Here is a 27,490-nt window from a genome sequence, read left to right on the forward strand (position 1 = left end):
TTTGGCTGGATATGAAATTCTGGGTTGAAAATTCTTTTCTTTAAGAATGTTGAATATTGGCCCCCACTCTCTTCTGGCTTATAGAGTTTCTGCCGAGTGATCAGCTGTCAGTCTGATGGGCTTCCCTTGTGGGTAACCCAACCTTTCTCTCTGGCTGCCCTTAACATTTTTTCCTTCATTTCAACTTTGGTGAATCTGACAATTATGTGTCTTGGAGTTGCTCTTCTCGAGGAGTATCTTTGTGGCGTTCTCTGTATTTCCTGAATATGAATGTTGGCCTGCCTTGCTAGGTTGGGGAAGTTGTCCTGGATAATATCCAGAAGAGTGTTTTCCAACTTGGTTCCATTCTCCCCGTCACTTTCAGGTACACCAATCAGATGCAGATTTGGTCTTTTCACATAGTCCCATATTTCTTGGAGGCTTTGTTTATTTCTTTTTATTCTTTTTTCTCTAAACTTCTCTTCTCGCTTCATTTCATTCATTTGATCGTCAATCACTGATACTCTTTCTTCCAGTTGATCGAATCAGCTACCGAAGCTTGTGCATTCATCACATAGTTCTCGTGCCATGGTTTTCAGCTCCATCGGGTCCTTTAAGGACTTCTTTGCACTGGTTATTCTAGTTACCCATTCGTCTAATTTTTTTTCAGGGTTTTTAACTTCTTTGTGATGAGTTTGAACTTCCTCCTTTAGCTCGGAGAAGTTTGATCGTCTGAAGCCTTCTTCTCTCAACTCGTCAAAGTCATTCTCCATCCAGCTTTGTTCCGTTGCTGGTGAGGGGCTGCATTCCTTTGGAGGAGGAGAAGCACTCTGATTTTTAGAATTTTCAGTTTTTCTGTTCTGTTTTTTCCCCAACTTTGTGGTTTTATCTACCTTTGGTCTTTGATGATGGTGACATATAGATGGGGTTTTGGTGTGGATGTCCTTTCTGTTTGTTAGTTTTCCTTTTAACACTCCGGACCCTCAGCTGCAGGTCTGTTGCAGTTTGCTGGAGGTACACTCCAGATCCTGTTTGCCTGGGTATCAGCAGCGGAGGCTGCAGAACAGCGAATATTGCTGAACAGCAAATGTTGCTGTCTGATTGTTCCTCTGGAGGTTTCTTCTCAGAGGGGTACCCGGCCATGTGAGGTGGCAGTCTGCCCCTACTGGGGGATACCTCCCAGATAGGCTACTCGGGGGTCAGGGACCCACTTGAGGAGGCAATCTGTCCATTCTCAGATCTCCAGCTGCGTGCTGGGAGAACCACTACTCTCTTCAAAGCTGTCAGACAGGGACATTTAAGTCTGCAGAGGTTTCTGCTGCCTTTTGTTCAGCTATGCCCTGCCCCCAGAGGTGGAGTCTACAGAGGCAGGCAGGCCTCCTTGAGCTGTGGTGGGCTGCACCCAGTTCAAGCTTCCTGGCCACTTTGTTTACCTACTCAAGCCTCAGCAATGACAGGCGCCCATTCCCCAGCCTCGCTGCTGCCTTGCAGTTCAATCTCAGATTGCTGTTCTAGCAATAAGTGAGGCTCCATGGGCGTGGGACCCTCCGAGCCAGGCGTGGGATATAATCTCCTGGTGTGCCATTTGCTAAGACCATTGGAAAAGCACAGTATTAGGGTGGGAGTGACCCGATTTTCCAGGTGTCGTGTGTCACAGCTTTGCTTGGCTATGAAAGGGAATTCCCTGATCCCTTGTGCTTCCCAGGTGAGGCAATGCCTCGCCCTGCTTTGGCTCATGCTCGGTGTGCTGCATCCACTGTCCTGCGCCCACTGTCTGACAAGCCCCAGTGAGATGAACCCAGTACCTCAGTTGGAAATGCAGAAATCACCCATCTTCTGCATTGCTCACGCTGGGAGCTGTAGACTGGAGCTGTTCCTATTCAGCCATCTTGGAACCACCCTACAGTTTCTTTCAATACTTTTCATGTTCAATGTCTTACACTTAAATTTTTCAACTACATGAAATTTATTTTGATATAAGAAATGAGGTTGGGCCAGGCGCAGTGGCTCACACCTGTTATCCCAAAACTTTGGGAGGCTGAAGTGGGCGAATCATGAGATCAGGAGTTCAAAACCAGCCTGGCCAATATAGTGAAACCCCACCTCTACAGAAAATACAAAAAATTAGCCGAGCGTGGTGGCGGGTGCCTGTAATCCCAGCTACTCGGGAGGCTGAGGCAGGAGAATCGCTTGAACCTGGGAGGTGGAGGTTGCAGTGAGCAGAGATTGCGCCACTGCACTCCAGCCTGGGTGAAGAGTGAGACTACATCTCAAAAAATAAATAAAAAGACAAATGAGGTTGGACAATAGCTTGATTTTTTAAAAACTCCAAGCCAGTTGCCCAATAATCCATTTTGCCATTGATGTGACTTGAAACTAAACACCCATATGTGCTTTTACTTAATTCTGCTCACTTCTCAGTTTCACTGATGCACTGGTACTATGCCATTGGAGGCAATACAGCATTCTAATGCATTTACAGATATGGAAGAGAAATCCTCCCCTTTTATTTTCATTCAGAAATTACCTGGCTATTCTCACATGTGGTCTTACCCCAGTCAGACCCAACACCTCACTTTTATAACAAATATTTGGTAATGCACCCTTTGTTATATGAAGGGAGATATTTGTGGATAATGTAACCCCAGTCTTCATGATAAACAAAAAGGCCCAGCTGATTTCCAAAATGCACCCCACTTTAGAATCAGTCTGGCAAGTATCACATGAAATCCTATTGGTATTTGATTGGGATCACATAGCATTTGCAAATCAATTTAAGCAACATTTCTATTTTTACAATATTGTGGCCTCTAGCCCCAATAACAATTATTTCTCTTCATTTATTTATATCTTTGTGTCTGGGCAGGGTCCTGCCAGGAAACAGACGGCATGTTAAAGTGAAAAACTGATGAGTTCAGCAAAGTGACTATTTATATATTTGGACAGGATTTAAGGAAGTAAGAAAGGATGATGCAACACTTCAGAGGGGAGTCTTTCCGACCTCAGGCTGAAGGAGAAGGAACGATTACTGGAATTCAGGGAGGAGAGCATCACCAAACAAGAGCTTCATTAGAGGACTGCAGCCAACGCAGGGCCAGGCGGAGGGAGCCAGAGGGAGGCAGGCTCTGCTCTCCCTCTTCCTGCCCTTCAGATTCCAACCACGGCCTCCTATTGGCCAAACCCAACGAGAAGCCAGCGAGCAAGGGGCTACTGATGAAGCACATATAGCTCAGCCTCCAGGGACACAGAACAGGATAAAAGGCTGAGACAGTGGGTCTGGTGGGGCAAAGAGAAAGCTTGCACCTGCCAGGTAAAGCATTATAGTCCCCATCCTCCCCCCACCACCTTAGTTCTTGTGCATTTCCCATCAGTTTACTTCCAAAGCATTTCAGATCTCACTGATTTGAATGGGACCTCTTCTTCTATTACCAATTTGGATCAGTAATTATTTATGTATGAGAAAACTATTGATTTTTACATATCGTTGCATAGCAGAGTGGTTTAATAAGGAGACATTTGGTTTTTACTGCCTGTGTGGGTATCACTTGCTATGTGACTTGAGGCAAATCCAATATTTCTTCTGTTATAAATTCCAGTATTTGTAGAAAATGGGTAATAAGATCTCTATTTTATATAGTTTTAGTATTTAATGAGATAATACATATAAAGTCATTAAAACAGTGTCTGGCTCATAAAAAACCCTCAATAAATGTCACTTATTACTGTATCTGGTTTTTGAGCTGCTCTATTGCACCATTGAGTTTTCAGCCCAGTATATGTTAACCCTGATCATTATCTGCAGAAGTCCCCGTGCCACACTCTACATCATCCAAATTCTCTCCAGGTGGACTAAGTAGATTAAAGAACTTTAAACATAACTACCATATTTTGGCTCTATCTACAAAATGTCCAATAATCAGTTAAGAAAGGAACAATTCTCTTGGGGCCCACACTTTGAGAAGCAAATGCAGCTGAACTTTTTTAGAGGAAAGTGAGTGAACCAACTGGTAGCTTTGCCACTGCTTAAAAACCAGCATCCTTTCCAGCTGGGTCTAAGACAGAATAAGGTAAATTTAGACATGTCTCTAATATATCTATAGAACAGTGGTTCTCAACCCGGGGTGTTTTTGCCCCTTAGGGGATAATTTGCAATGTCTGGAGACATCTGTGATTGTCATAACTGGAAGGGGGCAGTGCTATTGGCATCTAGTGGGTATAGAGCAAGGGTGCTACCAAATATCCTACGGTGCAACAGAGAATTATCTGGTCAAAAATGTAAATAGTGCTGAGGGTGAGAAACCCTGCTATAAAAACAAAAGAAATTTGGTCTACAGAGTTGTTTGGATTTAGACAAGACATTGCCCCAATAGTGGTGATAGAAATAAGAGGAACCCGGTGCTTTTGCAAAGCCCATATCTGGGGTGGCTTAAATAATCATGCTCCTCCCCATCCCCCGACCTGATCTTTGTAGTTGGAAACTCCAGGGCTGGCTGCCTGTAGTCTTTGTGACTACACTTCCTGCCTCCCATCACTTCATCTCAGAAGGCTCCAGATATAGGATCACTCCATGCCATCAAGAAAGGTATTTTAAACATTGGAACACATATAGATAATTTAAGTAGGTAGATGTATGTGCTGTTATAAGGAAGTGGGGAGGAGAGAAGAGGGAACCGAAATCATATGCACAAAAATTTTTTTTAGAATATAAATAAAAAATGTGGTAGTCTAAAATGTCAATTCTTCAAAGATAAAGTTAGGCTTTCAGTAACGTTAGAAATGGTTTTCTGGAATATGTCTCCAGTCTACCTAACTTTGAGGAAGTAAATACTGTAAATAGATGTTTCAAACGCATTTTAAAGCAATGATCCTAGCATGTCTTTAAGCTACAGTATTGTGCTGTCTTTGAAGTGTAAACTTTGATGTCTTCTCTTTCTCTTAGTTGATGCTATTGGGCCCATCTCAAGCTGATCTTGGCACCTCTCATGCTCTGCTCTCTTCAACCAGACCTCTACATTCCATTTTGGAAGAAGACTAAAAATGGTAAGAACAGCTCAGAGAACCTTAAAAAGTGTTATCTGTAATCTTTGTGGAAACAACTGAAACCAGCTGGCAAGAGCAATATTGAAGAATCTGTACTTAGGTTATTTGCTGGGGGAAAGTGCTTCCTGATATTTCACAATTGGCATTAATGAAGGGGGCATGTCACAATTTCAGATTAATCACCGCTTGCTCTGTCCAACTTCCTACAAGAATTAAATATGTGCTGTGGGGAGGAGGAGCAGATGTTTGAATTGGGGACATAGCTTCTATGTATCTCATTTCTTCAGCCTACAATTTTGGCTTTAAAGCCATAACAAATCACTGAATTACTGAAGTTACTTTGTGCTTTTTCCAGCATATGGTGTTGTCTGAATGACTGTGTGGATGGAAGTGTGTGGGCAGGCTCATAGCAATAAAATACGGGAAATCCCCGGGCTTGAGCGCTGTCAAAGAAAACTAAATTTAGACAGTAGATAAAGATACTATCAGGACTATTGCAATCGGCAGAAAGAGACCTCAGTATAGAAAGAGGCTCAATTCTGAATACAGCCAAAGACCAGTAAAGATTTCTGGCCAAGGAGTAGAGTGGGGGTCAGTGGATGGAAAATTACTAAGAGGAAACATCAAGGGTAAAAGGATTCTGGCTAAACCGACCTGACAGGATTCTTGCTGAAGACAGGCCAGGGTGATCAGACCTCACCTGTGGATGGTGGGAGATGAGGAATTTGATCAGATATTGAGGGTGATCACATACCAAGAGGAGTGGATTATCAATAAAATGACTTAGCAGGATTCCTGCTTGAACTGGGCAATGCAAAGATGGACATGAAGCCAAAGGCCGAAGCCTAGGGGTGTAGTAGAGCCTGATTAAGTTGAATTAAGGAGAGTCTTTGTCAGCGCTGGCTCTCCCAGTCACTAGTTGGGGGGGGCTTGTGCCTGTCATCAAAGTCCTCTGAAACTCAATTTCTCTGACTACGAAATAGGCATTAGAATCCCTCCCCCGTTGCCTTCCAGGGCCACTGTGAGGCTCAAATAATAGACTATTTTTCATGTCCTTTGCAAGTGGTATGATGCAAGTGTGAGTTATTAGGTATGCCAAAACTTAGTCGGAAAAAGACGTCAAGGGCCTTTTTCTGAAATTATTTTGTCACTTAAATCAGACACATTCTAGATCCGAATGTTGGCTCCTAGGCTCATTTTGTGTCAAAGTTCTAATGAAGCATTAACCATGGGGCTATTGTTACAAAGGAAACAACTGCTTACGGTTTCATTTCCTAGAAACCCAGATGTCTATTTTAATGCAAACCTATGCCCACATCTGTCTTTGCCCCTTGAGGGGTGGCATAATGGGAATGATAGTAATACAGAGAGCTCACATTTCTTGACCACTCAAGTATCATGCTGAGGGCTAGATAGACATGATTCTATTTTGGCCTGAAAGTAGCCATATAAGGTAGAGATAAAGAAACTGGGGCTTTGAGAGGTTAAGGAGCTTGGGTGGCTCTGAAAGCTGTGCTGAAGACTCTTCTGTTCTTCCTAGACCAAGCCCAGCACACACACAATAAAGATGAGGTTGGATATGATGGCTTCCTACTCAAGTACAAAGGGGAAATAGTATATCTTTTCTAAGAAAAGACGTGAAAATAATTTTCAATATAAGAAATTCAAAAGGCAAAAAAGCACAGGGAAAATATTCAACTGTATTGAGTCATATGTCAGATCCTTTGATCTAGAGATTACACTTTTAGAAACTCTTCTTAAAGAAGTGACCATGAGACTGGATAAAAAAATGTGGCACATATACACCATGGAATACTATGCAGCCATAAAAAGGAATGAGATCATGTCCTTTGCAGAGACATTGATGAAGCTGGAAGCCATTATCCTCAGCAAACTAACACAGGAACAAAAAACCAAACACCGCATGTTCTCACTTATAAGTGGGAGCTGAACAGTGAGAACACATGGACACAGGGAGGGGAACAACACTCACTGAGGCCTGTAGGAGGAGGGTGGGGCAGGAGAGAGCATTAGGGTAAAAAGCTAATGCATGCTGGGCTTAATACCTAGGTGATGGGTTGATCTGTGCAGCAAACCACCACGGCACGTTTAACTATGTAACAAACCTGCACATCCTGCACATGTACCCCAGAACTTAAAAAAAGAAGCAATAAAATAATTTTAAAAAAACAAAAGAAGTGATCGTGGACATGGAAAACTATTTACCAAGATGGTCAGTGCAGCCAGGCCAAAAAAAAAAAAAATCATGTCCCATGTTGGGAAGGGGTGAATTAATTGTAGTAGACTCATTAAATGGAATATTATGTAATCATCAAATCATGTTTTTTAAAATAATACTGAATGACCTAAGAAAGCACTCATGGTATAATGTTAAATGAAAAAAGCAAGCTAGAAATTGATAAGTACCGTGTATTCCTCATGTTTTTACTGCACCTGCTAGGCAAATACTAGATGCTTACTAAATGTTGGATAATCTGTGATGATGGTTTACATAAACACATGTGTTGCATATTCTAATTTCATTCAACATCCCTACTTTATAACCATTTTACAGTTGGCAAATCAGAGGCTCATGAGGTCAAGTGATTTATGAAAGTCAGAGAGCTCTTACATGACAGAACAAGGACTTAAAACCAAATTTTTGTACTGACAAAGCCTTGGCTATTACTAGAATGCTTCTCACCATGTGAAATAGATGCAGGGATGGGAAATTACTATTAGAAGGGACCATCTCCCAAAATGTCAATAGTGGTTCAGCAAATTTGAAAGTAAAAACATTATTCTGCTCTTAACCTATAGGAAATTTCTTTATGGCTAAAAAAAGGTTATTAAGTAATCCATTTATTAAATTAATACAATCTGATTATTTAAAAATTTGGAACACTGTACTAAAATTAAAAATCATCATTACAGATTAACCAGCCAGTACCTCTGCACCCCAAGAATAAATAATGTATATCCCCGAAACTCACCAAAGTTTAGGGCTGGGGTTGGCAAACTATGGCCCATAGGCTATATCCCACCTGCTGTACAGCTCATGAGCTAAGGAGTTTTTTTTTAATTGTTGTTTTTAAAAGATTGAAAAATATCAGAGCAAAATTACTATTTTGTGACATATAAAAGTTACATTCAATTCAAGTTTCAGTGTTTACAAATGGTTTTATTGTTTATTTGTTTACGTATTGTTGATAAGTGCTTTTGCACTACGATGGCAAACTATTCAAGGAGTTGGGTAGTGTGACAGAGAACCTGATGGCCTGCAAAGATTAAACCATTTACTAACTGGTCCTTTACAGAAAAAGTATGTCAGTCCGGGGCTTATAGAAAACAAAGGGATAAGGTATAAGGTCAAATAGGTTTGAGAGCCCTATGGTCTTTGGTGACTGTTGTGATGCATAATAGCTGTTGAGTTCCTAATTTATGTAAGACAACTTTATATCCTTTTATTCTTTTAGTTTGAAAACTAAGTCTGTTGGGCTAAAATGATAGGAAGTAAATGATAACTCTCTCCTTTTTTTAAAAAAAAGCAAGTGGTTTACAACCTTGTACTTAAATGTTTTGGTGACATAATGAAACTGATATTCATGGTATTTGTACTTTACAGAGATTAAACTAAAATTAAAAATATTTCAAAATTCACAAATAGGGGATATTTGTTAATAAATCTATTTGGGAAATTCCTAGCAGAGGCTCAGTCTATAAAATGAATAGCATTTCAGCAACTTCCCTTATTCACAGTGCTTGGTTATTCTCTAGGGAGACATACACAACACATCTCTAGTTACCAAACAATTCAGTGTGATATAAACATGGCAAAAAGTCAATGAATTTGAGGGCAAGGTTTCCAGCAATCGCCCCCGCCATTGCTTACTTCTTCCATGCCCTTTCTAAGTTTTCTTCAGCCAGGCAGCCATCCCCTCTGGTTTCTCCCAGACCCCAGCTGCAGGCTCCCCGCCATCACAGAAAGCCCCTCGCTCACACGTCTTGGCTCAAGCAACTCTTTGTCTTAGAAATGCAGATCCCAACATTTCCTTTTAAACTCAGGCAACTTGGCTTTTTTCTGCTCTGTGATCTTGAAAGTTGCTTGGAGGAACAGCTGAGTGCACGGGGTTGTTGTCCTCTCTGGGCTGACATGTTGTAGCCCAGGGGGTGCCCAGGGGCCTTTCTGACTGGTTGGTTAGTTGGGTAAAAGAGTAGAGTCAGGAGAGCAGGAAATCCTTTCTTAACTCACTATAAAAATACAAGCGTTCCCCAGGCCTCAAATAGTCTCATCTCAAGATAAATTTCCTTTTGCCAAGAATGTTGCTGAAAATAATCCATTGTAGCCAGATAATAGCTATGCAAAGAATATATAATAGACTGGCAGGGGCATGCCTACCGATTTCAATACAGAAAGGTGAAGGTTTCATTTGCTGGGGTGTAGTGGGTGGGAGAATTCCTTATTGCAATCACACTCTACTTCTCCATCCAGAAAACTCTCCAACCCTCCTGGAGAACTCTCCATTTTCTCCTCTTTCTCCTCCTTGTGTACCTACCTAGACCATCTGCTCCCATATGTCCTGTCTGACTTCCTGTTCCAGTTACCTATCACTGCGTAAGAGATCACCTCAAAATGCAATGGCTTCAAACAACAACAATCATATACTGCTTTCTATCATGGGTCCAGGAGTTGACTGGACTCATTAGGCAGCTCTCCCACAGGGTCTCTCTTGGGGTGGCAGTCAGGCGGTGACTGCGACTGGAATCACCTGAAGACTCACTCTCCAGGTCTGATGCCTGGGCTAGGAGACTCAACAGCTAGGTGCCGAAGCAGCTGCAGCTCCTCAAGTGTCTCTGTCTCCATGTGGTCTCTCTAATATGGTGGTTGTCGTATAGCCAGGCTTCTTACAAGGGTGATGACTCAGGACTCCAAAGCAAGTGGGTGAGAGAAAGGGAGAGAGGGAGAAACAGGGAGAGAGAGAGAGAAAGTGTGTGTGTGCCAGTACGCGCGAGGTGAAAGCTGTATTGCCTGTGAACTACCCACCATGTCTTTCGTCCTCTTGACAGGAAACCTCCTAGAAATGTTTGCTGTCTCCAAATCCCTCTCCTTACGTTCTTCCAAGAACTTCGAAGTCATATTTTATGTAGCTACTCCTTCAAAACATATCTGGTGTTCGGCCAGTTCTTACCCCCTCCAGCACTGCTACCTGGGACTTCTGCTTGAATGACTGTAATAGCCTCTCAACTAGTCTCCCTGCTTTCACCCTTGCCCCTCACTGTCTATTCTCAACACAGCAGCCAGCAGCATCCTTCTCAAATGTAAGTCAGACCAACTGATTGTCAGCTCAAAAATTTGCAATGCATCTGCATTCCACCCAGAGCAGAGACCGCCATCCATGGAATGGTAGAGAAAGCCCAACATGCTTAGGGACACTCCCTCTCTGACTTCATCTCCTATTGTTCTCCTACACCCCCTGCTTCAGCAATATTGGCCCCGTTGCCATTTTTGTGAATATTCTAGCATGTTTTCACCTTGGGGCCTTTGCTCTAGGCTAATCCATCTGTCTGGAATGCATTTCCCCTGGATGTCTGTTATGGATGACTTTGTCCTTTCCTTGAGGTCTTTGTTTAGATATCAACTTCTTAATGATGCCTATCCAAGCTGCCCTATTTATCCTCACAATCCTACCCCACATTCCTGATCCTTTTCACTCTGCCCTGTTTTCTTTTTCAGTAACACTTATCACTTGACATGCAATATCATTTCTGACAGTTATATATTTTTGTGATTATTTAGAGAACATAAGCTATAGTTGAGTGGAAATCTTTTCTATTTTGTCCACTGATGTCCCAAACACCTAGAGGAGTACCTGGTATGTTGCAGGCATCAATAAATACTTGTTGAATTTTTCCTTTTTCACAATTTCCTTCTACGTTGTTATGATGAGATCTTATTTCCTCTGTAATTTGATTTTAAAAGTTTTAATAAAAAACAATACATATTATTTATGATAAAAAGTCAAAGAGTAGAGAAGGGTATAACATAAAAATAGAAGTCCCCCTCTTCCCAGGGAAGGCCCCTTTATACCACTGCCCAGAAGAAATTGCTATTAAAGGTTTCTTGTGTATTCTTTCCTACTTTTCTCTGCAAATACAAATATATGCATATATATTTATCATAAAGGCATTATAGGTTATATGTTATTTTAATGCTGCTTTAAAAATCCCCTTTATTTTTTGTAACTTAGTAGTAGATCATGCATAGCTTTTTATGTCAATACCCACAGCTCTACCACATTCTTTTTAAGGGACATTTGATATTTTACTATTGGTAGTTTCCCATTTTTAACCATTCTCTCAAATCGATGGATTGTCATGTAATTCTTCCTATTCTTACTATTTCAGAAAGCTGAATCAAACTAGCAAAATAGTTTTATCTAAAGACATATAAGGCCGGGCGTAGTGGCTCTTGCCTGTAATCCCAGCACTTTGGGAGGCCGAGGCAGGCAGACCACCTGAAGTCAGGAGTTTGAGACCAGCCTGGCCAACATGGTGAAACCCCGTCTCTGCTAAAAATACAAAAATTAGCTGGGAGTGGTGGCGGCTGTCTGTAATCCCAGATACTCAGGAGGCTGAGGCAGCAGAATCACTTGAACCGGGTAGGCAGAGGTTGCGGTGATCCAAGATCGGGCCAGTGTACTCCAGCCTGGGCGACAGAGTGAGACTCTGTCTCAAAATAAATAAATAAATAAATAAATAATAAAGACATATAATGCTTACTTTAAAGAAAAACTAAACAAAACATGTACTAGTTATTTTTTTCCTCCCTCTGTGGAATTCTTAGAAGGTTTATGGTAGTTTGAAGCTTTGCATGGACCATTTTGAAACAGCAGCAGCCTGAGGTTCCAGGGGGTTATGAAGACTCCCAGCTGAGGACAGACCCTGGCAGATAAGCTTCAGGGGGCTCTACACCAACCATTAGAGTCATAGAATAAGCACAATAGAAAAGGACCATTAAGGTCAGTTAGCCAAACTCCAGAGTTTGTTGATGAGAAAGTCAAGGTTCAGGATAATTCAGTTGGTAGCCCTGTAGCAGACAGAGAGACTGAAAACAAATCTGACTTTCAGTTCACGTGGTGCTAACCCCTAGAATAAATAAACACGAGGAGAAATCAGCCTAATCCCAGTCTTCTTCTAACTTGTCACAAGACACAAACCACTTACCTTCACTTCCTCATTTTTTCCATCTAATAGTTCCCAGTTATATACATGTCCTTCTCACTCCTCTGATTGCAACCAGACATCTCTTACAAGTTTACAAAGTTTTGAAGATAAAAACGCTATTTGGAAAGCGTAAAGTTAAAAACAGCTTGGTAAATGTTTTTTTTTTTTTCTATTAGTAATTTGATCTCTACAACTGTAAATATTGTGGTAGGAATCTAATACAGATCTAAAATCAGTAAAATTCAATCTTGAATATGGGCTTCAGTCCTGCCATCAAAATAAGGCATCCAGGTGGATAGGTTTTGCCACCTTGAAGACTTGTTTATTCAAACTTTTGTTTGAAGAGTAAGAAAGCAGTGTTACCTTTAGGCCTGACTTAGCTCTTGCCCCACAATCTATTGTTTTTTCTCACCATAGATTTCCCTGACAGCAGAGAGAGAGTTCTGTGCTCAAGAGATACACACAGCTTCTGACAATAGAGCAGCAGAGTATTTGGTTCCTAATTGAGCAGGAATGGTGTTTGACTCATCATCATTTCCCTACTTTGTCTAGCACAGTACCTTGCACAGAGTAGATTCTCAATAATGTTTGTTGAATGACTGTGGGAGCATATAATTCATAATGCAGACAAAGCTCAATGAGGCTTTAAATTTCTAAATCCACAAACTGCCCTCATGTAACATTGCTGGATGATATGGTTTAGCTCTGTCCCCACCTAAATCTCACCTTGAATTGTAGCTCCCATAATCCCCGCGTGTTGTGGGAGGGACCCAGCGGGAGGTAATTGAATCATGGGGGCAGGTTTTTCCCATGCTGTTCTCATGATAGTGGATAAGTCTCACGAGATCTGATGGTTTCATAAATGGCAGTTCCCCTGCACATGCTCTCTTGCCTGACGCCATGTAAGACATAATTTTGCTCCTCCTTCACCTTCCACCATGATTGTGAGGCCTCCTCAGTCATGTGGAACTGTGAGTCCATTAAATCTCTTTTTCTTTATAAATTACCCAAACTCGGATATGTCTTTATTAGCAGCATGAGAACAGACTAATACAATGGACATTGGATGCAATTCATTTAAAAAATCATCTTAAAAATATCTTTCTTTTTTCTCCCTCAAGTTGGTCCCACTCAAAACATAAACACACCATTTTTTTTTTTTTTTTTGAGACAGAGTCTTGCTCTGTCACCCAGGCTGGAGTGCAGTGGTATGATCGTGGCTTACTGCAACCTCTGCCTCCCGAGTTCAAGCAATTCTCCTGCGTCAGCCTCCCGAGTAGCTGGGATTACAGGTGCATGCCACCATGCCTGGCTAATTTTGTATTTTTAGTAGAAATGGGGTTTCACCATGTTGGCCATGCTGGTCTCAAACTCCTCACCTCAGGTGATCCTCCTGCCTTGGACTCCCAAAGTGCTGGGATTTCATGTGTGAGCCAGTGTGCCCAGCCACCATTTTTTAATACTTGTAAATTTTTCCTATAAAAACAAACCAATTTCTTTATGCCCCAAAACCCCTAAGTAGCACAAAATAGAAACATTAGAGTACCAAGAATACTTGAACTGAAAAGGAAATTAATCAAAATGCAGACACACATTATACCAAGTGCATTTGCTGTAGCTGTGTAAGGCAACTTGAATAGAATTGGTCAACAATGAGTCTGAATCTTGGTTTGAAATTGCCTGTCTGATCTCTGCTTCCTCATCAGTAAAATGAAATATTTATATGGCCTTTCAACTTCAGTGTGAGGGATCAATGATGTAATATAAACAACAAGTCTGCCTTAGAACCTGGCACACCATAAGTAATAAAAGGCAGCCAATATTTTAAAAAATACACAAATCATGGTCTGATGGCCGTCCAATATAAATTCTCTATTTTCCATTTTAACTAAAGAGATGATTTATTGAGAAAATAGAAACACCTGTGTGTATGAAATCACCCATTCCCATTTTTACAATAATTAGTTTGCTAATTGAGCATCCAAATTTACCCAGTGTATTTGCATGTGTAATTAGCTGTGATTCATTACCAAAGCCAGGCCTATCATGGTATACTATGCTATTTTACAAGTCAAATTACTGAAAGATGCATGTCTTTAGGCAATCATTACAAATAAAAAAAAAACCGAAGCAAAACAAAATAACATAGATTATTTGTATCAGATGGACAAAACAGACCTGGCTTGATGCCGAACCCTGAAATCTCAAAATAACGATAGTTGAAGCTAAGGTTCCAGCTTAAGTCTGAAGCAGGTAGTTTCCAATGGCTTGAAAGGAGAAATTTCTACACTGAAGGAAAATTCCATTGGAATAAAGGAATATTTCACACTTTTAAGTCATCTTCTCTAGATGGTCTTTTAGGTATACTTTCTCTTTAAATAACAGATTTAGAAACACTTTGTTCATTTGTTTAGAATTAATTCCACTCACAAGTTTAACACAGCCTAAGGTTTGGTCTAGACCAGGGGTCTGCCAACTATGACCTCTGGGCTACATCTGTCCCTTCACCTGCTTTTTTTTTTTTTTTTTTCAACCTGTGAGCTAAGAATGGGTTTTACTATTCTAATAAATAGTGAGTTCATTTTTCTCCCTCACCTGCTTGATCAGAGCCCAACTTTCTCATTGCAGTTAATCTTCCTTCTGGCATGGATCTTGGAATGCAAACTTGCTGGGATCTCCGAGTTCCAGGCTTCCCGTGCAGCCGGTGTGGAGAGCCAAGATATGTTTTGTTTGGCATAAAGCATTCCAAGGGTCAGTGGGATTGGGCTCAACTATTGAGCATAGGACAAGGGCAGCCCCATCCTGACTGTGACTCTTCCCACAAGAGACAAATGAGCTCTGTGCTTTCACTGGGGTTTCAGGTTCAAAGGGACAGAGCGTCTGAGAAAAAGGATTATGAAAGAGTCCGTCTGCAGCTCCACTTCCCGTGCCCTTCCAATGATACCATCCTCGTTTCTTCTGTGGCATGCTCCCCACTTCAAACCTTCCTTCAGAGGCCCCAAACCCTCCTGGTGTCTCCTTGTCACCTTGTGAAAATCTGATCTTCAGGGAAAAAATCCTTACTATTTATACTAGTATAATGTGAATCTTCTATGGGATTTTAAGAAAGTTCAAAGCCTTGGTTTACTCAGCAAATATTTAGCTTGCACTCACCGTGTGGCGGGCATCCTAATGATGGAGCATATGTAAAGACAAAAAAGTTTCCGGACCTCAAAGTGTTCTCCATCTATAGGGGCAGATGACTGAGTTGACATCTCGAGAAGTAGAATAGCAGAGTGGCTAAGAGTGCCAGCTCTGTCTCAATCACCTAGGTCTCACCTCAGCATTAATTTTACTTTCCTCATTGTAAATGAGCATATCTCTTAGAATTGGGATAAGCATTAAATAATATAGACTTGGAATGAATTTGCTTAGAACTAATTCCATGCACAAGTTTATCACAGCCTAAGGTTTGGTCTAGACCAGGGGTCTGCCAAGTATGACCTGTGGGCTCCCCTATTGTTGTTGTTGCTGTTGTTTTTTAATGACCTGTGAGCTAAGAATGGGTTTTACTATTCTAATTAGTTACATTCTCAATGGTTATTTAAGTACCTCCATAATATCCTCAATTTTGCCTAAAATATTTACCATCTGGCCCTTTACAGAATAAGTTTGCTGACTTATTGGTCTGGACCAATGCTATGTAATAAAACTTTCTGCAATGATGAACACGTTCTCTATCTGTACCCTTGAATACAGCAGCCACTAGCCTAATGTGGCTTTTTGAGCTCTTGAAATATAGTTAGTGTGACTAAGAGATTGAATTTTAATTAATTTAAATTTATGGAGCCACATGTGACTATGACATTAGAGCAGCTCTAGACAGTCTGAAGTCTAAAGACTCTATGCTTTGTCAGTGCTCCCCTCTCTCAATTGAATCAACTACCCTGAGGCTGCATGAGTCAAGGGGAAGGCCACACTCTTCAATCAGATTTTTTGCCCTGGACTGGCTTTCATTGTCTACTAGAAAATGCTTAATGGGAAGTGCTTAGAAAATGTACATGGGCATACACTTAATTAATCTAAGTTGCTGCTTTGTCTGTATCCATTAAATCTGCTTTATTTTGGGGTAAACTACAATAGAAGTTGGCTTTTTGAACCCTGCAAAGCCTTAAAATTCAGGATGTCTTACTCAACTTAAAGTGTAGAGTTGCAGCCAGAGCAAAACTGTATTTCCTTCTAGCCCTGCTTGCAGAATGGCTAACTTCAGTCCTATTTCATTTCTCTTGTAAGACTGCTAAAAACAGTAAGAAGCCACCAACATCATTATGAATATTGCCAAATCATTTCGCCTAAGAGTAAAGTCACAGTTGGCATGTGTTCTGCCCTCCAAGACAAGATAGCATAGGTGACAGTTTTATCAGATATCTTGTGATGGCATAATATGGGCCACCCAGCTTTCCAGCCTCTGATATCTGAGTCTTCCCAATAGCCTGATGACATCCGCATCACATATTTTAGGTTCGCTCATGGACAGTAACTTATTTCCAAATTCTATACTGGTTAAAATTAGGTTTGCATTTGTGCAATAGAAAATCCAATTGACATTGGCTTAGCATAACAATTTTTTGATTTCTCATAAACTCTTGGCAGTCAGCAGGTCCAAGCCATTATTTCTGCTCTGCTCTCTGAGGTCATATAAGGAAGGATCTGGATGCTCTGGGTCATCTACGTCATCTAACTGGTTGCTGTGCCATCCCTAGCTCATTTTTCTCATGTGCATTGCCCAAGATGGCTGGCTACAACATCCACATTACAAGAAGCCAGGTGGAGAACATTGTGGCTACAACATCCACATTACAAGAAGCAGACAGGAGAAAGGGGAACTGCCCCACCGTCTAAGGACATGTCCCAGAAACTGTACACCTCACTTCCTCCCAAATTTCATTGGCTATCACTTAGTCATATAGCCACACTTAGCTGCAAGTGTGTCTGGGAGATATAATTATTTTTCACAGTGGTATATGCCCAACTACCAATGGAGGTTCTGTCATTATGAGATGAGAGAAAGGCAGAAAACATGTTGAGAGATGTGTAGCAATCTCTGGACTCTATGGGGATAAAAAAGAATTGAGAGTATCAAAATTCAGGATCAAAATCAAAATTAAGGATAAAAAATATCAATAACTATCACCTGGAATAAGAACAATGTACAGTTCAGCTACACATATACAAGTGGCAGCATCTTGTCTGGAAGGAACTAATGGTCTTTCTACATTGTATTTTAGATATGTATTTTTTTTTCTCCCTTCCACAGGATTTTGAGCTCCTTAAGGGCAGAGACTTTGTGTCTCCTGCTCCTAGTAGGCATCCAACACGTATCTGTCAAATGAAAGAATGAATATGAGTCAGTAGATACATATTAGAATTCTAATATCCACTGGCTGGGTCCTTGGTGTGTCCCATATTGTTGTTTCTGTGTCCATCATTCTTTTGCAGGGTATCTTCTACTGGGCACAGAACCTGCCTCAGAGGGGCATATGGGTAATGAACTACCAAGAAAGGAGTAGAACCCAGTTCTTCCAACCCTCCATCCAGAGTGCTTTTCACAACCTCACGTGTAATAAGTGCAGTAGGAGATGAGAGGAGGGAGTGATTACTTCTGTCTGGTTTGATCCCAGAAGGTTTTTTGAAGAAAGTGTTTTTGAATGAGACATTATGAAAACAGAGCTTCTTAAACCTTTTCCCCCAAGGAATCCCTGGGCAGATAGAAGAGACAGAAATCTGACCTCTGCTTAGTCTGGGGGTATAGACTGAAGGAACCTACTCAAAGGAGAAATTTTTCTCATTTTTCTTTACTTCACGATTCATATATGCAGGCATTCATTCTTTCATTCATGTATCTCACAGACATAACGAGGTCCTAATTAAGTGCCAGGCATTGTTTTACATGAGACCACAAGAGGCCCTACCCTCTTGCAGCTTACATTCTTGTACAGAATAGACATCATACGAATAAGCAACATAAATCATCAAGATAATTTCTGACCGTGGTAAGGGCTATGACCAAAATCAAACGGGGTAGTCAGTTACAGAGTGCATATACCTCTCTGTGCCTCAGTTGACTCATCTATAAAATGGAGATAATAATAGAGGTCTAGGCTAGGCATGGTGGCTCATGCCTGTAATCTCAGCACTTTGGGAGGCCGAGGTGGGTGGTTCACTTGGGTTCAGGCATTCCAGACCAGCCTAACCAACATGGTGAAACCCTGTCTCTACTAAAAATACAAAAATTAGCCAGGCCTGGTGGCGCATACCTGTAATCCCAGCTACTTGGGAGGCTGAAGCAGGAGAATTGCTTGAACCCGGGAGGTGGAGGTTGCAGTGAACCGAGATTATGCCATTGCACTCCAGCCTGGGCAATAAGAGCGAAACTCAGTCTCAAATAATAATAATAATAATAATAATAATAATAATAATAATAGTAGTCTATAATTCCAAAACCCAAAACTGAAAGCTTTGTCCTAACTCAGTTGATTGCAAACATAATATGATCTGAATGCATTTGGAGGTAGATCTTGACCTGAACTGAAGTTATTTATTCTTTTTAATAAATAAATGAGTCATTTATTCTTTTTAATAAATAACTGAGTTATTCTTTTTAATAAATAATAAACTGAGTTATTTATTCTTTTTAATAAATAACTGAGTTATTTATTCTTTTAATAAATAATAAATAACTATTTATTCTTTTTTTTTTTTAATAATTCCACTTAGAGTGGACAATCCTATATGTCACTGTGGAAATTTTGTGTGTTTGATTATGGAATGCTGCCCCAGGCCTCAATAGTTATTACATAATTTAGGGTACATGTAGCGTATTACCTTCTAAAATTTGAAAAATTCCGAATTCCAAAACACATGTAGCATCAAAGGTTTTGGATAAGGGATTGAAGACCTGTAGTATCCATTATTGTGAGGATTAAATGAATGAATATATGGAAAACACTTAAAATGATGCCTGGCATATGGTAAGTGCTACGTAAGTTAACTACTATTACTATTATTATCACTATTCTTACATGAGAAGATATTTAGATAAGTTGGTCAGGGAAAGCCTCTCTGAGGATGTGTCACTTGAATAGGCAACTAAGGGGTGGTAATGACCGGGCTGTGGGAAGAGGAGGAGAAAGATGATTTCAGGAATAGGAAACAGCAAGTGCCAAGACTGTGGTGGTTACAAGGCTGGCTTGAATGCAGAACAGAAAACAGACCAGATGGCTGATATGTGGTAAAGGAGGGGAAAGATGGCTCAAGGTCAGAGAGGTAGGCTGAAGTCAGAACACCCTTGATATAAGCAATGGTAAAGACTTTGGATTTCATTTAAAGTGTAATAGGAAGACATTATAGTTGATCTGATTCAGGTTTATAAAGAACGCTCTGATGCTGTTTGATGAATGAATTATAGAGGAGAAGGGGGAGCAGGGAGAGCAATTTGGAGTCTAGCATGGTGGTCCAGATGAGACCTAATGACTAATTGGAGTTGGGAGGTGGTAATAGTCAAAGAGAAAAGTGGACAGGTGCGAGAAAAAAGTTTAGAACTAAGTGGGGGGCGGGGGAGGTTTTCTGATTAATTTGCATTCTAATTTATAATATGTCACTGTGTAGAGGCTAAAAATTTCACGGTCATTGTCTCAGGTGTGTTAAGGCCAGTGGTGTGCTGGACCCCACTTGAAATTGGCCATGGAGGGAATATTTACACTATAGAAATTGACAAATGCTACAAATCAAGACAACAAATCAGGGAAAGCTTATTGTTAAACATTTATCATCACACCACTGGTGAAGGTGACTTTATTTTTCTACAACTAAACTTCCTTCATTTTACAGCCTCCATTTTCCCTGATCACGAAAACACTTAAACTAGGCACATCCTCGGAAACGCAGTATGAGGACTGCTGTCTCAATCACTTCATGTTTTTAACTCAATTCAGCGATCCTCCCACTTCTTCCCAGGCTCTCATTTAGGTACATGGGAATGGGATGGGAAGAGGGACCTGGTTCATGATTGTCATTTATCCACCATGGCCCCCTCTGAAGTACAACTCCCCTCTCTGCTTTACAATATCACTCTGGGCAGCATTACCAATTGCCTCCTGATAGTGGGATCTATGAACCCATTATGTCTTTGGACAAAAGCATAGCCAGGGGTTGGGTCCAGGGCCTGGGATCCTATAACCATACAAATCCTATTATCAGGGACTATAAAATCCTATTATCAGGGACCATAGCCATCCCTCTATCTTGACTCAACTCCTCCTCCCTGAGTAGTGAACATTTTTCCTAAATCTCTGAGAAAGACTGGTGCTCTAGAAAGATGTACCATATTTATTTAAGGGCTTCCTGTACCCACTGGCATATTGCCATATATTCTGAGGTATCTGAGTGCTCCTTTTGAGAAACATAGCCTTAAAGGATAAGTAGAAATCTGGTGGGTGAAAATGGTAGGGAAGAGGACTTCTAACGGAGGGACTTGCAAGTCAGGGAACTTGGGTTTATCGACTAGTGAGGCTAGTAGAGGAATTCAATCAGGTAAGCCAGACAAGTAGACAGGGGACAAATTATGGAAGACTTTGGATGCCATGATAAAAAGCTTCAGCTCATACTGTAAAAAATAAAATAAAATAAGAAGGTTGGGTGCAGTGGCTCATGACTGTAATTTCAGCACTTTGGGAGGCTGAGGTGGGACGATCGCTTGAGCCTGGGAAACAATTTCAAGGAGTTCACAGCAAGAAACTGACTGATTAAGGTTTGGGAAGCTTGATAGATAGGGTGGACTGGGAAAGTGAGAGACGAGGCTTTGGAGTGGACCAAGGATAGAGGGATCTCAGCTGATATTATGTCAGCTAAAACCTCAAAGCAAGGAGGATGTTAAGAACAATGAAGGAGGTCAGCTGGACTCTCAATGTTTTTAACGATAGGGAGGAAAAGACAGGGTGGTGACAAGAAGAAGAGATAATTTTGTACCTCTAACTCCAACAAACTTTAGACCTGAAAAATCCCTTCTGAGCCATCTTGCATTGGAGAAAAAAAATTGCTTATTTACCTCCAATTAGAGGAATTAAGGGAAGTAGGCTTTTTTTGTTTTTCTTTTGAGACAGGGTCTTGCTCTGTCACCCTGGCTGGGGTGCAGTGGTGTGATCACGGCTCACTGCAACCTCAAACTCTTGGGCTTAAGAGGTCCTCCCAACTCAACCTCCCGAGTAGCTGAACTACAGTTGTGTGCCACCATGCCCAGCTAATTTTTTATTTTCTGTAGAGAGAGGGTCTCACGCTATGTTGCCCAGGCTAGTCTTGAACTCTGGCCTCAAGCGATCCGCCTGCCTTGTCCTCCCAAAGCGTTGGTATTAGAGGCATGAGCCACCACATCTGGTGGAAGTAGGCATTTGGTTTCTTAGATAACAACATGATTGGTTGATTCAGTCACTTGGGAAGATAAAAGCATTAACTGAGCTAGATCCCTATGGTAGAGACACAGGCTGGACCACTCCATGCGTAAGTACTAAACTAAAACCAGTGTTCTGGAGTAGACATTGCTAGAAATCCTGAAACTTGAGAGCCAGTCCATGGTTAAAGCATTCTGTAAGGCAGAGCCAGTGGAAGGTAATAAGGTGATTTTTAAAGCTCTTCTGCACTTCCCATATTCCCTTTTAGGGCCTTTCTCCCTAGGGTCCCAGTGTCTGTCATGCTAAACCTGGATGCACAAGAATCATCTTTATGGGTAGTTTCCCATATGTCCCAGTTTGCCTGACAGACTCTTGGTTTATGCCTATAGTCTTGGTGTAATTATTACCAGCCCCACTTCATTCTTGTAAGTATACTAATGGATCAGTTATACGGTTCCTCTGATTATGTATCACTCAGGCAGTGCCCTGACTCTACTACTGTCTCCTCTCCAAATTTATGTAATGTAAACCCAATGTGCAGGGAAAATGCTCATCCTAAAATCTCCTTGGAGGGGATAATTTGCAAGATTCTTTGCAAAAACAATCCAAGACAAGAGCCAGATTATGGAATGTCAGTGCCAGAATGGCAGGAATGTATGTTTTCTAATCAAATGCCACTTACTACTGGGTAACCTTGGGCTAATCAGTTAATATTGCTGAGCGATGTCTTCATTTGTAAAATGGGAATCTTAGAATATTCTGAGACTCAAATATTATGAAAGACTCATGTAATGTGTACCAGGGCAGGTTTAGCAGGTCGACATAAATTGCACTAAAGTCTTCATGTGTTATTTTTCATGGGTGTATCCATATTCTAACATTTCTTCACCCTCCAAATTTCAGACTTTGGCAGTGAATCTATGGCTCTGCAATTTTAGTGTTCCATGTAACAACGAATAGGAAAATGCTGCTTCTACCCTCTCGAAAGCTATTTTGCTAAAGAGCTAAGATGCTAAAAGCTAAATATGTAACTAAATAGTTGCAAATCTCAGTAACTGACAAATACAGTCATGGGGTTGGGGATGCTGTTTAGACAGTTGAAAATAAGTCCTGAATTGTTTATTTTTAAAATGTTGCAAAAGAGAGGCAGCAAATGGGAATTTTTAATTCTGATTCTTGGTATGTTTTAGAACAATGATTTGTTCTTTCTTATACTTTCAGGTGTTTCCAATGTGGACACTGAAGAGACAAATTCTTATCCTTTTTAACATAATCCTAATTTCCAAACTCCTTGGGGCTAGATGGTTTCCTAAAACTCTGCCCTGTGATGTCACTCTGGATGTTCCAAAGAACCATGTGATCGTGGACTGCACAGACAAGCATTTGACAGAAATTCCTGGAGGTATTCCCACGAACACCACGAACCTCACCCTCACCATTAACCACATACCAGACATCTCCCCAGCGTCCTTTCACAGACTGGACCATCTGGTAGAGATCGATTTCAGATGCAACTGTGTACCTATTCCACTGGGGTCAAAAAACAACATGTGCATCAAGAGGCTGCAGATTAAACCCAGAAGCTTTAGTGGACTCACTTATTTAAAATCCCTTTACCTGGATGGAAACCAGCTACTAGAGATACCGCAGGGCCTCCCGCCTAGCTTACAGCTTCTCAGCCTTGAGGCCAACAACATATTTTCCATCAGAAAAGAGAATCTAACAGAACTGGCCAACATAGAAATACTCTACCTGGGCCAAAACTGTTATTATCGAAATCCTTGTTATGTTTCATATTCAATAGAAAAAGATGCCTTCCTAAACTTGACAAAGTTAAAAGTGCTCTCCCTGAAAGATAACAATGTCACAGCCGTCCCTACTGTTTTGCCATCTACTTTAACAGAACTATATCTCTACAACAACATGATTGCAAAAATCCAAGAAGATGATTTTAATAACCTCAACCAATTACAAATTCTTGACCTAAGTGGAAATTGCCCTCGTTGTTATAATGCCCCATTTCCTTGTACGCCGTGTAAAAATAATTCTCCCCTACAGATCCCTGTAAATGCTTTTGATGCGCTGACAGAATTAAAAGTTTTACGTCTACACAGTAACTCTCTTCAGCATGTGCCCCCAAGATGGTTTAAGAACATCAACAAACTCCAGGAACTGGATCTGTCCCAAAACTTCTTGGCCAAAGAAATTGGGGATGCTAAATTTCTGCATTTTCTCCCCAACCTCATCCAATTGGATCTGTCTTTCAATTTTGAACTTCAGGTCTATCGTGCATCTATGAATCTATCACAAGCATTTTCTTCACTGAAAAGCCTGAAAATTCTGCGGATCAGAGGATATGTCTTTAAAGAGTTGAAAAGCTTTAACCTCTCGCCATTACATAATCTTCAAAATCTTGAAGTTCTTGATCTTGGCACTAACTTTATAAAAATTGCTAACCTCAGCATGTTTAAACAATTTAAAAGACTGAAAGTCATAGATCTTTCAGTGAATAAAATATCACCTTCAGGAGATTCAAGTGAAGTTGGCTTCTGCTCAAATGCCAGAACTTCTGTAGAAAGTTATGAACCCCAGGTCCTGGAACAATTACATTATTTCAGATATGATAAGTATGCAAGGAGTTGCAGATTCAAAAACAAAGAGGCTTCTTTCATGTCTGTTAATGAAAGCTGCTACAAGTATGGGCAGACCTTGGATCTAAGTAAAAATAGTATATTTTTTGTCAAGTCCTCTGATTTTCAGCATCTTTCTTTCCTCAAATGCCTGAATTTGTCAGGAAATCTCATTAGCCAAACTCTTAATGGCAGTGAATTCCAACCTTTAGCAGAGCTGAGATATTTGGACTTCTCCAACAACCGGCTTGATTTACTCCATTCAACAGCATTTGAAGAGCTTCACAAACTGGAAGTTCTGGATATAAGCAGTAATAGCCATTATTTTCAATCAGAAGGAATTACTCATATGCTAAACTTTACCAAGAACCTAAAGGTTCTGCAGAAACTGATGATGAACGACAATGACATCTCTTCCTCCACCAGCAGGACCATGGAGAGTGAGTCTCTTAGAACTCTGGAATTCAGAGGAAATCACTTAGATGTTTTATGGAGAGAAGGTGATAACAGATACTTACAATTATTCAAGAATCTGCTAAAATTAGAGGAATTAGACATCTCTAAAAATTCCCTAAGTTTCTTGCCTTCTGGAGTTTTTGATGGTATGCCTCCAAATCTAAAGAATCTCTCTTTGGCCAAAAATGGGCTCAAATCTTTCAGTTGGAATAAACTCCAGTGTCTAAAGAACCTGGAAACTTTGGACCTCAGCCACAACCAACTGACCACTGTCCCTGAGAGATTATCCAACTGTTCCAGAAGCCTCAAGAATCTGATCCTTAAGAATAATCAAATCAGGAGTCTGACGAAGTATTTTCTACAAGATGCCTTCCAGTTGCGATATCTGGATCTCAGCTCAAATAAGATCCAGATGATCCAAAAGACCAGCTTCCCAGAAAATGTCCTCAACAATCTGAAGATGTTGCTTTTGCATCATAATCGGTTTCTGTGCACCTGTGATGCTGTGTGGTTTGTCTGGTGGGTTAACCATACGGAGGTGACTATTCCTTACCTGGCCACAGATGTGACTTGTGTGGGGCCAGGAGCACACAAGGGCCAAAGTGTGATCTCCTTGGATCTGTATACCTGTGAGTTAGATCTGACTAACCTGATTCTGTTCTCACTTTCCATATCTGTATCTCTCTTTCTCATGGTGATGATGACAGCAAGTCACCTCTATTTCTGGGATGTGTGGTATATTTACCATTTCTGTAAGGCCAAGATAAAGGGGTATCAGCGTCTAATATCACCAGACTGTTGCTATGATGCTTTTATTGTGTATGACACTAAAGACCCAGCTGTGACCGAGTGGGTTTTGGCTGAGCTGGTGGCCAAACTGGAAGACCCAAGAGAGAAACATTTTAATTTATGTCTCGAGGAAAGGGACTGGTTACCAGGGCAGCCAGTTCTGGAAAACCTTTCCCAGAGCATACAGCTTAGCAAAAAGACAGTGTTTGTGATGACAGACAAGTATGCAAAGACTGAAAATTTTAAGATAGCATTTTACTTGTCCCATCAGAGGCTCATGGATGAAAAAGTTGATGTGATTATCTTGATATTTCTTGAGAAGCCCTTTCAGAAGTCCAAGTTCCTCCAGCTCCGGAAAAGGCTCTGTGGGAGTTCTGTCCTTGAGTGGCCAACAAACCCGCAAGCTCACCCATACTTCTGGCAGTGTCTAAAGAACACCCTGGCCACAGACAATCATGTGGCCTATAGTCAGGTGTTCAAGGAAACGGTCTAGCCCTTCTTTGCAAAACACAACTGCCTAGCTTACCAAGGAGAGGCCTGGCTGTTTAAATTGTTTTCATATATATCACACCAAAAGCGTGTTTTGAAATTCTTCAAGAAATGAGATTGCCCATATTTCAGGGGAGCCACCAACGTCTGTCACAGGAGTTGGAAAGATGGGGTTTATATAATGCATCGAGTCTTCTTACTTATCTCTCTGTGTCTCTATTTGCACTTGAGTCTCTCACCTCAGCTCTTGTAAAAGAGTGGCAAGTAAAAAACATGGGGCTCTGATTCTCCTGTAATTGTGATAATTAAATATACACACAATCATGACATTGAGAAGAACTGCATTTCTACCCTTAAAAAGTACTGGTATATACAGAAATAGGGTTAAAAAAAACTCAAGCTCTCTCTATATGAGACCAAAATGTACTAGAGTTAGTTTAGTGAAATAAAAAACCAGTCAGCTGGCCGGGCATGGTGGCTCATGCTTGTAATCCCAGCACTTTGGGAGGCCGAGGCAGGTGGATCACGAGGTCAGGAGTTTGAGATCAGTCTGGCCAACATGGTGAAACCCCGTCTGTACTAAAAATACAAAAATTAGCTGGGCGTGGTGGTGGGTACCTATAATCCCAGCTACTTGGGAGGCTGAGACAGGAGAATCACTTGAACCCGGGAGGTGGAGGTGGCAGTGAGCCGAGATCACACCACTGCAATGCAGCCCGGGCAACAGAGCTAGACTGTCTCAAAAAAACAAACAACAAAAAAAAACACAAAAAACACAAAAAAACCCAGTCAGCTTCTTAACCAATTGCTTCCGTGTCATCCAGGGCCCCATTCTGTGCAGATTGAGTGTGGGCACCACACAGGTGGTTGCTGCTTCAGTGCTTCCTGCTCTTTTCCCTTGGGCCTGCTTCTGGGTTCCATAGGGAAACAGTAAGAAAGAAAGACACATCCTTACCATAAATGCATATGGTCCACCTACAAATAGAAAAATATTTAAATGATCTGCCTTTATACAAAGTGATATTCTCTACCTTTGATAATTTACCTGCTTAAATGTTTTTATCTGCACTGCAAAGTACTGTATCCAAAGTAAAATTTCCTCATCCAATATCTTTCAAACTGTTTTGTTAACTAATGCCATATATTTGTAAGTATCTGCACACTTGATACAGCAACGTTAGATGGTTTTGATGGTAAACCCTAAAGGAGGACTCCAAGAGTGTGTATTTATTTATAGTTTTATCAGAGATGACAATTATTTGAATGCCAATTATATGGATTCCTTTCATTTTTTGCTGGAGGATGGGAGAAGAAACCAAAGTTTATAGACCTTCACATCGAGAAAGCTTCAGTTTTGAACTTCAGCTATCAGATTCAAAAACAACAGAAAGAACCAAGACATTCTTAAGATGCCTGTACTTTCAACTGGGTATAAATTCATGAGTTCAAAGATTGAAA

At 40.9% G+C, this 27,490-nt stretch overlaps 1 protein-coding gene across 1 annotated transcript; it reads left to right on the top strand.

Moving 5' to 3' along the window:
- The first annotated feature begins 4,454 nt into the window (after window positions 1–4,454).
- Window positions 4,455–27,140, top strand: TLR7 (toll like receptor 7). Its single transcript, XM_003805682.4, has 3 exons — window positions 4,455–4,561; window positions 4,919–5,019; window positions 22,890–27,140. Exons 2-3 carry the CDS (start codon window positions 5,017–5,019, stop codon window positions 26,034–26,036), a joined length of 3,150 nt encoding a protein of 1,049 aa, XP_003805730.1. The 5' UTR covers window positions 4,455–4,561; window positions 4,919–5,016; the 3' UTR covers window positions 26,037–27,140.
- Window positions 27,141–27,490: the final 350 nt, after the last annotated feature.

This window comes from Pan paniscus, chromosome X (genome assembly GCF_029289425.2).
Source record: "Pan paniscus chromosome X, NHGRI_mPanPan1-v2.0_pri, whole genome shotgun sequence".
Classification (NCBI taxonomy): Eukaryota; Metazoa; Chordata; class Mammalia; order Primates; family Hominidae; genus Pan; species Pan paniscus.